A 14,023-nucleotide genomic window follows, 5' to 3' on the forward strand; every position below is an offset into this window, starting at 1 on the left:
GGATCTTCAGCCATGAACCTTCTCCCAGAGTTCAGTACCTAAACCAGCTGAGCTTAGAGATTTTTTCAGCTTCTAAGGCATGGGCTGTCTACCTACCTCTAGCTCATGCTCTGTATCTCCCTCACACTCACCCTACATTACCCTGAACTCCTGGCTGCCTTTGTGCAGGTGCTGTTACTCCACCTATTAGTAGCCTACATCTGGCCCTCCTTCTGCAGGGTCTGACTGGTACCAGGTCTTAGATGTGTTCAAAGTGCACTTATGGGATCAGGCCCTGCTGCCGAGATAGATGTTTCTGTACCTAGTTTTAAAATCGGCTTTAGGGTCTCTAGATAGGGCTCCAAGCAACATGTTAGCTTTAGGGTCACAGCAGCACTTATGCAGAAATGTAGGCACCTAAAGGACTTGAGCAGTTGGGTGAGGGTGTTTGAGGAGTCAGCTGAGCTTTGGCTTTGAAAATTTCAGTGGTACAAACATGGTCAAATTAGGCACCTATCTGCCTCTTTAAGTGCCTAAATTCCTTGAGGAATCTGGCCCTAAGTCCTATTGACTTTCAGTGAGACATAAGCACCTAAGGGCTTCTCTACACTTATAGCTGCACCACTATAGCACTTCAGCATAGATACTACCTATGCCAAAGGGAGAATCCTCCCATTGGTTTATGTAGGTAATCCACCTTCCCAAGAGATGGTAGAATCCTTCTGTCAACCTACTGCTGTCTGCAAAGGGACTTAGGTTGGCTTAACTTTTTACACCCCTGACTGACAGTTAAACCCATCTAACTTTCAAGTGTAGACTAGGCCTTAGTCCCTTCTGGAAAAAAAAAATGGAACTCAGGGCCAGATTTTTTAAAAAGGACTTAAGTGCCTAAACCAGCAGCAAGGTTCCTAGTAGGATTTTCACGAGTGCCCAGGTGCCTGACTCCTATTGATTTCAATGGGAGTGAGGTATCTAGATGCTTTTGAAAATCCCATTAGGTTTAGGCACCTAAATCCCTTAACAAATCTAGTCCTTAGTCACTTTGGAAAGTTTTATCTGTTATCTATACAAAGTGTCTAATTCCTTTTTGAATTCCGCTAAACTCATCTTCCTCACCAACAGTAGTGGCAATGCGTTCCACAGGCTGACTGCATTCTGTGAAAAAAATATTCCCTCCCTAGAGAAAACTGTAAAATGTTTCAGAATGATGTGGCGGCTTTTTCTGTGCTCCAAGTTTTACACTACATTCAGAAATGGTGAAATAAAAGAACTAAGTTTTCTGTATGTGTAAACATACACTATTACCAACTACTATGGAATTCTGCTAATTCAGGCCTGCTACTCTTACCTGAAGTTGGATATTGAAAAATATCTGCAGTTATTCTAAGTATTGTAGCTACTTAGATTATGGGTTTCCAAGACTTGGTTTCAAATGCTCAGCCTCATTTGCTCTTCACAGAGATTATGGCATGTGGTTATGGCAAAAAATAAAAAAAAGTTAAAAACAAGTTTATTAAAAAACACATGAGAAATGCCATACAGAACATACTGAAACTGGAAATCTTTTAAAAGCATAAACACAATATATAAGGATAACAATAGGCATAAGCAGTAGGTAGCAATTAATTTTAAAACTTTTTTTGCCTTTCTAGTCTCACTCCAGCAACTGTTCAGGTTCCCTGTTTGTTCAGGACTGCAAATGAATATGATTTACACGATCATATATGTCAACTGTATGAAAGAGAAACTGTAGTTAAAAAATTGACAGTATCTTCTAGGAATGTGTTGCTTTGAAAAATTGAAGTGGGATTCTTTTGTGCTAGGGCTCATTAAAAAAAGGCTAACTAAATTAACCCCAACTCTCACAATCCACCTTTCTACAGAAAATAATTTCTATGACATTGCTAAACACCCTGTTATAACCAAAATTACTCAGAGCAGGTAACTAGTAGATTTCCACAGGTAAAAGAATGACTGCAAATAAGAGTAATATTTTCTTCTTATAAAGAACAATAAATCTTCCCTTAAGAATGTCATTATTAAAGCACTGTGGCATGTTTTTAAAACCTAAGTTATGAAAGTAAGTCTGCAAGGCAATTATATGACCAAAACCATACTGCAACCAAGGGAACCAGCCCTATAGCATGTTATAATACTAGACTCAATTACTGAAGGCTCTCTCCTTCCCCTACATATGTTTTTTCACCTTAAGTGCTAAGTAACTTACGTTTCTATTCACAAAGGAACATATCCAAGCTCACTGAATTGACGGAAAGACTTCCACTGGCTTAAATGAGCTTCAGATCAGGCCCAAAAAGTTTCCTTAGAATCCTTTAGCTGGGAGTTGGGCTTTGTCCCTTCTCTCTTATGGAAGTGGTAGATGGTTCAGCCCTTGAACTCTACAGATGTCCTGAGTTATGCATGATCTAGAAATGTGTGTGTAAGCCAAGCGCCTTTATTTACACCGTTCCATGGGCAGCCATGGGTAGCCATGACAGCATAGCTCCTTCTGGAGCCAAGATACCATGTTGTCCTGCCAATGGTTGGACTGAAATCCATCCCTAGGGAATGGGTGTTAGCACCGATTAGTAGTATTCCCCAGGTGGATTTCTGAAGGGAGCATGTCACAGAGTGGCTATACCTGTACTCCTTTCCCCAGAGCCATGTGTTCTCCCCTAATGCTTCAGTACAGTCCTCACAAAATCTGGGGCAGCTGGGAGAAGGCTCACCTCTTTTGTGGGTTCAGAAGCTCTACAAACAGATTTAGCTAGCCTTTGCTTTGTGAAATGGAAGGTAGCATGTGGGCCTTCATATCTAAATGGTGTCATTTAATGCTTTAGTCTCTTCAAATAGCTGGATATTACATGAGTGTATTTCTACTATGAATTCTGATTTCTGATATTAGTGGGTAGCATCACATAGATAATCTAGAGATACATGAAATAAAGTACTTGGATGCTCAAGTACTTTATTAGAAATATGTGCATTGAGTTTTTGCGAAATGACTACATTTTACATGTAAGCAAAATACTGAATAAACTCTTTGATTAGGAAGATCTAAAGTAAGATACAGTGAGTGGTTTTCCCTGTATGTTTTACTGCAAGAGTCACTCGCGTGACTTGTATTTAACCATTCTCTTCTCATGCAGCATTACAGTATTCCCTCCCTCCACCCCACGAAAAGAAAATGAATACTCCACAAATGGATATAGATTGCACTTTTACAGCATGAATTTGCCAGTCTTCTGCATTTTCAGTGTCCTGCTGAAACAGTGTTAACGCAGTCCATTCCTTTATGAAACAGGAAGATTTCTCCTAAGTACTTCTTTTGATGCTGGAGGTATATTGTCTGGGAAATTTACTTCAAATTCTATAATTAAGTCGCCACGTTGGTCGGGATTTTTGGGAAATGGCAACCCATATCCTATAATTCTTCTCCTCATCCCAGGCTTTACAACCTCATTTATTGTCATAGGTATGGTTCTTCCTTCTATTGTTGGCACGGTGACCGAGCTGCCACATAAAGCCTAAAACAAATAGTTCATAGCATGAGAAAGAGGCAACCATCAAAAGCTTCTTTGTACTGAAAACTGAATTTTCAGATTACAGAATTAGAAAAAACTGATATTGTGAATACATGGATTATTTTGCATAACTGAAGAGAATTGTCAAAACTGAAAGACAATATTTTATGTTGCTCCCTTTAAAAGGGGATGCTTGCCTTATTACCAATGTATCTCCAATATCAAACCAGTTATCAGTGCCCTAGAATGACATCTGAAGCAGTCATGAAAGGGTTTACTCCCTGGTGCCGCATCCTAAACATCAACAGATAACGCAGTGATTGGTACAAACAGAACAAATGCGCTCAGTATTCCCACTGTCTTCTGCTCATGAATCTGTACCAAACAAGCAGCATCTCAGCTGTCATTAGAAATTCAGAGTCCTAGCTCTACTGTGCTTAGCGTTACATAGAGTATACATTTATTTAAAGACTCTTGCAACACTTGTTTTGCTCATAATTTGCTTTTTAAAATTATTTTAGGTGTAGTATCTGACATTTAAATTGAACCTTTTCGATAGAGCGAGGCAAATTTTTTTTGGCTAAGATGGAGGGGAGGTTAAAAAAATGCATTTTTCAGTGTCCCAAAACAGTTTGCAAATTTGGATTGAACTCAATGCATAGTTTTGGCCAAGAAAAAAAATCTCAAACAATTTGAAATGTTTCATTTTGAAACGGTATTTTGAATTCAAATTTGGCCAACTTAAAAAAAAAAAAAAGAAAAGAAAAGCAGGGGACGTAGGGTTGGAGGGTTGGAAAACCACCTGAAATGGCTGACTCAATGTTTTGGTCAATTCAAATGAACATTAAAAAAAAAAAAGTTTTTGGTTTTAAATCAGAACAGTTTGCAAATTTGGATTGAATTCAATGCATAGTTTTGGCCAAGAAAAAAAATCTCAAACAATTTTAAATGTTTCATTTTGAAATGGTATTTTGAATTCAAATTTGGCCAACTAAAAAAAAAAAAAAAAAAAAAAAAAAGCAGGGGACGTAGGGTTGGAAAACCACCTGAAATGGCTGACTCAATGTTTTGGTCAATTCAAAATGAACATTTAAAAAAAAAAAAAGTTTTGGTTTTAAATCAAATGGGATTTTCTTTTCCCTCCTGGATTTTTTGGTTTGCTCTCCAACCCTCAAAAAAATCCATTATTTGCTCACTCTGCTATCAATCTTCACAGTGTCCTTTTACATGCACATTTGTGATGTTCAAATTAAAGCAAACACTAAAATACAAACCAAGGATTTACCTTGGATTTACCTTTAACAAACTAAGCACTTTGGTTTTTAGCAGAGATAATTCCCACTAATCTCCTGTTTTATCTAAATATTTATACATTTATCACTAGACTTCTGGCCTGCAAGGATTGCTTTTTTTTCCACCTACTCTATGTACTTAATGTGTGCTGACAAAACTCAATGTTATTTGGACTCAGTGGCAGAATTATGATATTTATGCAGAAACTACATTACCCATCCTGTCATTACATACTGCTTTTCCTCTTGTATTATGTGGTTCATCTCATGAAAAATCATTTTAAAAAGTTTTTTTTCTTTCTTTTTTTTTTGAATGTTCAGAATACAAGCAGACTTTCTTTGTATGTCCTCTGCACATTACTTGAGATTAGTTTATTCTCACCATTCCTTAATGCTACATTTTTAAAAATACAGACTTGATTCATTTTGGAGAGAATCAATTCCTTTAATTGTCTTCAAACACTAAAGAAAACACTCTGCAATTCTTTATTTTTGCTTCTGAAAGCAAAACTACTTTGGTCTTTGGAGTGCATTTAAAAAAAATGTTATGAACTTATTTTTATCATCACATATAAATTCCATAGCAACACCTGCTCACAATTTATTCTCATGAAATCCATCTCTATGTATTCTAAAAGCACACTGAAATGTGTGACATGAAAGATATTTTGCAAGTTTGCCAAATTAAGCTCCACTGGTGAGCTGTGAAAATATTCTAGACATGAGTTCTAGATGCTTTCTACTCCAGAAATGATAAGGACGGTATATCATAGCAGAAAGGAGTCCATTACATTGGATGCATTCATTATTACTCCAACCCAACCTGCATTTACATATAGAAAGCTATTGTACTTAGTACTAAAACTTAGAAAATGGCAAATATGTTCTACTTTCCTTTCCCACAGATCATCCTGTATGCTGCCATAGACAAAACTTAACAACATATGATGCAGACCCCAGTAAAAACGCCAATGATTCTGGTACAGGTAACTATGCACTATATTTAGTTTGAGTAAATTGTATTAGCTAGAGAACTGGAGTGCTGAACTATGATAATTGCTATAGATATGTTTTCTGCAGTGTAGCCACAATACCATGCTAAGACAATTTGTTTTTATATTTCAGTTGCGCTATCAACTAACAAGAAACTTACCTCCCGCAAACTGATTTTAACAGGATAGATAATATTTGAACCATCTCTCTTGAAGAGCGAGTGACTTTTGTCTTTAATGACAAAAACAATATCGGCTGGGATAGTGTTGGGTGTTTCATCACCTTCTTTTGGGAAAGTGATTTTGGTGCCTTCTTTCCACCCTCTCTTGATCTCAATGGTGAGGATTTTGTCCTCTGTTCGGACACTTCTACCATCTGGGTTCAGCCTTTTTCGGGAAATTCTCATCCTTTTTGTGCAGCCATGATATATCTCTTCCAATGATACTTTAAGTTCATGGATAATCGGGGGATCTTGTTTACGACGAGGCTGGCTACCAACTGTATTCCTCTCTCTTGGAAATCCATTCATGCTAAAACTAGTGAAGGATCCAAAAGGATCTCCATCCACTTCCATGTCTTCGGTGTCTCTGCCACCAGGCATTCTTCTCCCAAAGAAGATCTCAAAAGGATTTGTACCACCAAAAAATGCTGCAAATGTGGCATGTGGGTCACCATGGAAAGAGTATCGAAAGGTGCCACCCTGTCCATCGGGTCCTCCAGCTCCTCCTTTCAACCCTAATTGGGACATTTGGACAAGGTTAGGAAAGTTCATACTAGTTTTCAATCCTGGTACTTATTAGCAACATAAAGAGTAAAATACAGTTTTGTCTTGAGTCACAAACAAATACTGAAAGGACTGGTTCCTGTTACTGCTCTATAGACTGATCTGACATTGTGACAAGAGGGAAAAAACAGTTTGAAGGACTAACATCTAGAAGAACCCTATGCTGAGTTGGGGGTGGGTGACCGCTGGTAAGATTTTTAGCACATGGGTAGGTTCTTTTATGTTTTTATATGATTTCTCTATAATACTTCTACCTTAAGAATAAATGTGCTTGCTTGGAAGAAGCTGTGTAGTAACTTGTAATTGCAGGCCAAATACTGGTCACAGCCCTCAGAGAAAAAGCAAAGCACAGGCCCCATGGCCTTTTTGGTAGACTGGCTTGCTAAGGATATCACAGTATAGATCAGGGAGATGTCCTTAAAACCCCCACTCCCTTCTGAGGCATGGGTCTCTGCCCAGGAGAGGTGACGGCTGAGAGTGAAACCTTTAAGAACCAAGAAGGGTGAGTTACCCTAAAATTGTGGCAGAGGGCAAAAGTGGCCTTTGCATCCTCTTGATCCTGGACCCAAGTCAGTTGCCTGGCACAAGATAGACCAGCCTGAAAGGATGTTATTGGACCATTGGCAGTTGGCAAGAGGTCAATATGGCAGCCAAATATCAGCTAAGTACAAGGGAGCCCAGTCACTCCCTCTACTCTGGCATCAGAGAAAGAGTCAGCGTAGAAGTTCCCCTATTGGCGCTACAGCTATACTGGGGTGATCCTCCCATGTAATGCTGGCTTTAGGGCCACTTTCCACCAATGGCATAGCACAAAGCAGCAATCCATAGGCCTTAGCATTTACTATTTACAAATTCAAAACCCCCGAACTGATCTTCTACAAAAATGTATTGCTTTTCTTTCTCTAAAAAGGACTCTAAAACAAGACAAGTGTCCAGTTTTAACAAAGCAGCAAAGAGTCCTGTGGCACCTTATAGACTAACAGACGTATTGGAGCATGAGCTTTCGTGGGTGAATGCCCACTTCGTTGGATGCATGTTAACAAAAAAATTAATCCAGATATGAGGAATGGATTTTTCATATTTGTTTAATTCCAGGATAACTGAACTGATTTTACTCAAATTAAAAAAGTTGAACAAATTTGGATTAAACCAAGCACAAAAAGTTTGAGCCCTAAAGGAATATTTTGATAAAGTTCTGAACAACTGCAGAGGGGGAATTAGAATGGAAATGGCATCTCAATCTTAACTCTAGTTTTGCTATGGCAAATGCTACTCTAAATATTTTTCAGGGTTTGTTTGTTTTTTTTAACTGAAGTACTGGTACTGTCAAACAAATGCATGACAAACTGTGTCATGTGATTAGTGGAATTATACTTCCTAGAATAGATTCTGAATAGTTTTTGCTGAAAGTACATCAGGTTCCATGGTTGTAAAACAATCACAGAGCTTTACAACTACTGCGTACATTCTGGACAACAATGACAGAGCTTAGGCAGCCACTCAGGCGACAAGGGATATTTCCAGACACATAGCTGCAGGAACTTGTCAATACTTTTGTTAATATTATGCCTAAAATAAACAGAAGTACATGCTTTGAGCCTCTGCTTCAGGTATGCAATGCCACACTGCCAAAGGCTACACTGCTTTATAAGCCTTGCCCTCCACTCTTAGGAGAATCTGACTAATGATATTTTTAGGAGGGGGTTAGGAAGTGCTACTGCACTGGAATAGAATGAATATTACCTAAGATGTAGATTAAGTACTTGCATATAGGAAAGAACAGCAAACAGAGCTAAAGGGAGAAAGGCAATATGGCAAAAGATTAAGGGCAATATTTTTACAGCTATTTAGGCACTGCTGCACTGCACTGCAATGCCTAATTGATTTAGGAGCCCAAGGCTCATTTCCAAAAGGGGTTTGGGAATTTAGGAGCCTAAAACGCATTGACAGTCAAGTGCTTAAACCCCTTTTGAAAATGAGAATTGGGCATTACAATGCTGAGTGCAGCAATGACTGAATACCTTTAAAAATCTGGGCTTTGTACCAAAGGAGCAGGATGAGCCCTTAGTATTCCCAAGTAATAGAATCAGGTCAGGTATCAGAGTCTTAGGAATGACATGAGAACCCGTGGAAACATCAGCAAAGACTTGTAGTTCCAGAATTCTCTAACTTCCCAGTGGAACAAGAGACCATAGAATTTGCCTCATTTACAGAAGTTTGCAAAGAAGCAATGATCAATGACAGCACCACAAAAATCAAGTTCTCATGTTGATAAAGGGCCAGATATCTTGTAGAGCAGTGCTTCTCAAACTAGGGCCGCCGCTTGTTCAGGGAAAGCCCCTGGTGGGCCGGGCCGGTTTGTTTACCTGCCGCGTTCGCAGGTTCGGCCGATCGCAGCTCCCACTGGCCGCGGTTCGCCGCTCCAGGCCAATGGGAGCTGCTGGATGTAGCACGGGCCAAGGGACGTACTGGCCGCCACTTCCCGCAGCCCCCATTAGCCTGGAGCGGCAAACCGAACCGGCGGACGCGGCAGGTAAACAAACCAGCACGGCCTGCCAGGGGCTTTCCCTGAAGAAGCGGCGATCCTAGTTTGAGAACCACTGTTGTATAGCACTTTACTTCACAATTAGTGCTACTAGTCAATGAGACTACTGATTAAGGTGACCAGATAGCAAGTGTGAAAATTCAGGACAGAGGTGTGGGGGGGTAATAGACACCTATAAAAGAAAAAGCCCTGAATATCGGGACTGACCCTATAAAATCGGGACATCTGATCACCCTACTACTGATGGAGTAGTGTGCAACTCAGCATGAGTAAAATTATCAGAATCTGACCCCAAATGAATGTTAACCATTAAATGAGCCTACCTAGTTTCTGTGGGCAGTGCTTAACCAGTCTGGCATCTCAAAAAGGATGTAAAAGGTAACTGCTGAATCCTAGAAATGGTGGGGCACCATCGCAATTGATGATTAAAAAAAGAATGAGCTTCCTGTTTAAGTAATCATTTTAGGCTATATATAACATTTCTGAGGCCTCATCCCTTTGGCACGTTATTACTGTTTACAGTTAAACTAAAAAATTGTTCTGGTATTTTATGACATCAGGCAAATACTTTCCTCTACGGGCAAGAAGCCAAGGCCAACTAAGGACTGGACACCTGGGCTCCCGTTCAGTAGAGGGACTGTCCTGTCTTGTTTTGTACAAGCAAACTATCCTTTATGAAAAATTTTAGAGATATATTATTCAAAGAGGCGCTCTGTCTCTATGTAACATTTTGATGGCTATCTCAAAAAGCGCAGAGGCAAAAATAAATAAAGTGCATCCAGCTATTTATGGGTCACAGACAAATATTAATTTCATTTAAAAAGTTCTATAACATGGATTTGGGATCTTTTTAATTCTTTTTTTAAATAAAGAACATTGAATTAAGCATGGTTCTAAACTATGAAGGATACACTATACATGATTATATACATTTGTTAACATATAAATCTCTGTAATTACCATATATCAGTCTCCATAAGAAAACAATCATTGTCCAAATCAGTACATGTCATGGATAAACACACAAACTTTCTTCTTGTCTTGTGGCATTCAACATAACTAAGTGTCCACTTTAAGGGTGTAGCACAGATAGATACTGAGTAAGAGAAATACTTACCTTCCTCCCCAAACTGATCATAAATGTCTCTCTTTTTGGGATCACTCAGCACTTCATAGGCTTCTGCAACCTCTTTGAATTTTTCCTCCGCGTGGGGTGATTTGTTCTTATCCGGATGCCATTTAAGGGCTTGTTTTCTGTAAGCCTTTTTGATATCTTCTTCAGAAGCCCCTTTTTCAATTCCCAAAATTGAATAATAATCTTTTCCCATTCCGAGTGTTGTTAGATTAATTTTAGTTTCTCTCGATATGAAGAAACCAGTGTCCTGTGTCTGAGTAATGCAGTGATACTGGGGGGGGAAAATAGCACAAATCAGCAACGCAGTTGGTGCTCTGAGCAGTGGATAGACTGCTTACCCTTATTTGATTCCCTCCCCTGTTGCTCATTTATAGATAAATATACACACTGGTAGAGAGACAGCCCTCTCCAGAGTCCTCCCATTTATACTACGTGTCTCCGCTCTTTCTAGAACAGCAAATGCTACAGAACGTCATTTCCCAGACTGCTCAAAGCCAAAACATTCTCTGCACAGCTGTTTCCTCTGCCTTCCAATTAACTGTTCAATTTCCATTTTTCTCTTTTGAGTGATAAATAAGCTCTGTATCTTATGATCAGATCCCGGCACCTGTAGGTCAGTGGTTTCTGACCTTTTTACATCCAAGATCACTTTTTGAATCTAAGGGCAACCCAGGGTCTACCCCGCCCCTTCCCTGAGGCCCTGCCCTTTCCCCAAAGCCCTGCCCCCTCACTCCTTCTCCCTTCTCTCCGTCACTCACTCTGCCCCACCCTCACTCACTTTCACTGGGCTGGGGCAGGAGTTTGGGAGGGGGTGTGGGCTCTGGGCTGGGGCTGAGGGGTTCACAGTGTGAGAAGGGGCTCTGGGCTGAGTCTAGGGCAGGGGGTTGGGGTGCAGGAGGAGGGTGAGGGGTGCAAGCTCTAGGAGGGAATTTGGGTGCAGGAGGGGGCTCCAGGGTGGGGCAAAGTGTTGGGGTGTAGGAGGGGGTACAGGCTGCTGGCTCTGGGAGGGGGGTCAGGGCTGGGGCTTGAGGTGCAGGAGGGAGTTTGGGATGCTGGCTCCGGAAGGGAGCTCAGGGCTGGAGGTTGGAGTGCAGGAGGGGCTTTGGGGTGCTGGCTCTGGGAGAAGACTCAAGGCTGGGATTTGGGGTTTGGCCTCCTGCCGGGCAGCACTTACCTCCAGTGGTTCCCGGTCAGCGATGGGTGCAGCAAGGCTAAGGCAGGCTCCCTGCCTACGCCAGCCCCCATCGCTCCTGGAAGGGGCCAATGGGCCCCTATGGCCCCTCAGGTGGGGAGGCACATGGCTCCGGGCGCTGCCCCTCTCTGCAAGCACCGCCCCCGCAGCTCTCCCGGCCAATGAAAGCTGTGGGGGTGGTGCTTGTAGGCAGGATCAGCACATGGAGGGAGACCTTGACCCCCAGGGCTGCAATGGCAACTTCCGGGAGCAGTGTGGGGCCGGGGTAGGCAGCGAGTCTGCCTTAGCGGCAGCCATACTGCACTGCCGCCGGACATCACGATTGACTGGGAGATCCTCTAGGATCGACCAGTCGATCGTGAACAACCGGTTGGTGACCACTGCTGTAGGTCATTGGTCTGAATCCGGACCTTGTCAGTAGGCACTGAAAACCTAGCTGTCTGACAGTTATAAAACCACCTATGGAAAATGAGTTGGGAATTTCAATTCCTGATGTGCATTCTAATCTATGTAGGTTCTTATGCCAGGTAAGAATGCACAGCTGTTCTAGTGATAAACTGCCAGAATAAACTGGATCTTCTGTGTAGGGATTAAAAGGACATTTCAAATTCACAATAAAATCTGAAACTTTTCAGTAGCCTGATTTCATTTCATTACAACCCCAAATTAATCTATTTCCCGCAATACACAGGATTCCAGACTGAGTCAATCTGATAAAGTACTACTTTATTGCCAGTTGGGTAGTAAGCACAACAAAGTATAAGAGTGATGTAACTTGATCATTACCAGTTTAAAACATCACATGCAGAAACTGGCCACATTCCTTTCCATATGTTACACTGTACAATATAAGCAGTAGAAACTGATTTCAACAAGATGCAAAATACAATAATTAATAGAGACTTCTGAGACAAAGCCATTTGATTTTTGATAAGTAAACAAGTTAAAGTTGGGATAGATACCCAATCACTTCGTATGATGATTTACATAAAGCAGGGATACTCAGAGTGAGGCTCTGGATCCGCAAGTAGCTCTTTAAGGTGTCTCCTGCGGCTCTGTGCAGCACACGATATTAAAACACTGTGTGATTTAATTATTAACCAGTCAATCAGGATAGTTTTACTATGTTATTAACCAATTGTAGTGGATAAAATAATGATATTTGGTCAGTCATTTTGCTGTGAGAATTATATAAACTAAATATTTCCCATCATACTGCTTAAATATGAATGTATAGTACTATGGTAAAGGAAACAATAAATTCCCCTACTGTGGCTTGTTTGGGTATTGCTGATTACTAAATTTGGCTCCTGAACCATTGAGATCTGAGTATCACTGATGTAAAGTTTTAACTTTCAACTCTTTCTCAGACCCTGCAGAAGGGTGGGTATCAAGTTATAGCCTGCAGGCCAGCGTATTCAAGATCTCATTTGGCTCTTAGCTGGGTATTAGATCAAGAAGTTGTAACCATCTGGTCAAAAAGGCAATAGATTTAAGAGTGATTACTGTAATTTTAGGGAAAATATTTCTTTTTAATATTTGTTCTAGTGAAAGGCCAGTTTTAGTCATAGCTAAAAACTACATGAGGGGCAAATAGCTTTCCCTATATTGTGTTTATTAATTGTTCCTCTTTCTACTTTATTATGTTCAGATGTCCTTATTCTACAAATGTCAATACTGGACTGCTTTACAGTGCCCTCAGCAATACCTGTGGGGAACTTCCACACACCAATGCTCAACTTAGAGATGGTATACATCAGAGGTTTAGATGGTATGCGTCAGAACCTGCATCTCCTCCATAGATCTTCTTAGATGAGTCAGACCTATCAGTTATGGTTAGAGTTGGCCAGAAAAGGAATTTTTTTTGGGGGGGGGGAAGCTCTTATTCAAAGTTTCCAGGTGAGAAATAATTTTTCTGTGGGAACATATAAAAAAAATTAACTATATGGAAAACTTTACATTTCCTCATCTTTACAGTTTTCCAACTTTTACCAGTGGAAAACAGAAAGAAAAGATGAAAAATAGATAATAATAATTGGAGATATACCAATCTCCTAGAACTGGAAGGGACCTTAAAAGGTCATTGAGTCCAGCCCCCTGCCTTCACTAGCAAGACCAATTTTTGCCCCAGATCCCTAAGTGGCCTCCTCAAGGATTGAACTCACAACCCTGGGTTTAGCAGGCCAAGGCTCAAACCACTGAGATATCCCTTCCTCTCACACAGATTTTTCAACATTCTGTTTTCCAAACTAGGAAAGTCAAAGTGTGACTATGTGTTACTTTCTCATTGATATTGTTTTGTCTGCTCCCCCTTTTTCTTGGGGAAAAAAAGGAAAAACCTAAGGCGGCACGCAAATTCTCACACTTTGTGTGTGTGTGTGGAGGGGGGGGAATAAAAAATTAGAATTGAAACAAATTTCATGGAGGGAGGGGAAAGTAAAAGAAATTAAAACTGGTTTTAACATAAAAATCATTTGACAAAACTCCAGTTTTGGAAAAATAAAATAAAATTTAAAAAACGGTAAATAAAAAAAAGTTTTGACCAGCTCTGCTTATGATCCTGGTTCTGAGAACATCCA

The 14,023-nt window shown here is 40.5% G+C and overlaps 1 protein-coding gene across 7 annotated transcripts in view; it reads right to left on the reverse strand.

The window, feature by feature from the left end:
* Positions 1–14,023, reverse strand: part of DNAJB4 (DnaJ heat shock protein family (Hsp40) member B4) — a 42,442-nt gene that overhangs the window by 449 nt on the left and 27,970 nt on the right. For all 7 annotated transcript variants that reach the window (XM_039485960.1, XM_039485955.1, XM_039485953.1 and 4 more), the window contains exons 2-4: positions 10,235–10,523; positions 5,949–6,523; positions 1,328–3,506 (exon numbers count right to left, since the gene is read on the reverse strand). In XM_039485960.1, the coding sequence (XP_039341894.1) occupies positions 3,273–3,506; positions 5,949–6,523; positions 10,235–10,445 (1,020 nt within the window). In that variant the 5' untranslated portion in view covers positions 10,446–10,523 and the 3' untranslated portion in view covers positions 1,328–3,272. The remainder of the gene's footprint in view (positions 1–1,327; positions 3,507–5,948; positions 6,524–10,234; positions 10,524–14,023) is intronic.

This window comes from Mauremys reevesii, linkage group 8 (assembly GCF_016161935.1).
Source record: "Mauremys reevesii isolate NIE-2019 linkage group 8, ASM1616193v1, whole genome shotgun sequence".
Classification (NCBI taxonomy): Eukaryota; Metazoa; Chordata; order Testudines; family Geoemydidae; genus Mauremys; species Mauremys reevesii.